Source organism: Rhagoletis zephyria, unplaced genomic scaffold (assembly GCF_001687245.7).
Source record: "Rhagoletis zephyria isolate East Lansing unplaced genomic scaffold, Rhagoletis_zephyria_1.1 Rzeph_scaffold_83103, whole genome shotgun sequence".
NCBI lineage: Eukaryota > Metazoa > Arthropoda > Insecta > Diptera > Tephritidae > Rhagoletis > Rhagoletis zephyria.
In genome coordinates, this window is record NW_016240151.1 from 1 (window position 1) to 1060 (window position 1060).

At 58.1% G+C, this 1060-nt stretch overlaps 1 protein-coding gene across 1 annotated transcript; it reads left to right on the forward strand.

The window, feature by feature from the left end:
• Positions 1–11: 11 nt before the first annotated feature.
• On the forward strand, positions 12–1055 carry LOC108357724 (dynamin-like 120 kDa protein, mitochondrial; the record flags this gene model as incomplete). Its single annotated transcript, XM_017608796.1, has 1 exon — positions 12–1055. A coding segment is annotated over exon 1 (1044 nt), but the record flags the coding sequence as incomplete, so codon positions are not given.
• Positions 1056–1060: the final 5 nt, after the last annotated feature.

A 1060-nucleotide genomic window follows, 5' to 3' on the forward strand; every position in this document is an offset into this window, starting at 1 on the left:
TTTTTTTATAAATGAATTCTATTTCTAAAACTAACCAATCACTTTCTTTTCCTCAACAGCACAAGTACCAAAAGGAGATTGAGCGGCTGGAGAAGGAGAACAAGGAGCTGCGCAAGTCGCTCCTCCTCAAAAGCGGCGCCGACAAGACGGCCGTCGAGCGCCTGAAGAAGGTCAACAAGACGCTAATTGACCTCTACTCGGAGGTACTGGACGAGCTGAACGAGTTCGACACCAACTACAACACCCAGGACCACCTGCCTCGCGTGATAGTGGTCGGTGACCAGAGCGCCGGCAAAACCTCGGTCCTCGAGATGATCGCCCAGGCACGGCTCTTTCCCCGAGGTGCCGGCGAGATGATGACCCGCTCGCCGGTGAAGGTGACCCTGAAGGAGGGCCCCTACCACATTGCCCGCTTCAAGGACTCGAAGCGGGAGTTTGACCTGTCGAAGGAGAGCGAGCTGGCCGAGCTGCGGCGCGACATTGAGATTCGCATGAAGTCGAAGGTGAAGAATGGGCGGTCGGTGAGCAAGGACGTCATTGCGCTGACGGTGGAGGGCCCGGGCATTCCGAGGATGGTCCTGGTGGACCTGCCCGGCGTCATCAGCACCGTCACCACGGAGATGGCCGCCGACACGCGGGAGGCGATTGAGGAGATCAGCAAGGCGTACATGAACAACCCCAATGCCATTATCTTGTGCGTCCAAGACGGGTCGGTGGACGCTGAGCGAAGCATCGTCACCGACCTGGTCGCCCAGGTGGACCCGCACGGCAAGCGAACGATCTTTGTGATGACGAAGATGGACCTGGCGGAGAAGCACATGGCCAACCCGAGTCGACTGAAGAAGATCCTCGACGGGCGGCTTTTCCCCATGAAGGCCCTCGGCTACTTTGCCGTGGTGACGGGCAAGGGCGGCAAGGACGACACCATTCAGACGATTCGCGACTACGAGGAGGACTTCTTCAAGAACAGCAAACTCTGTCGGCAGGGCATCCTCAACGCGTCGCAGTGCACCACTCAGAGTCTCAGTTTGGCCGTTTCAGACTGCTTCTGGCAGATGGT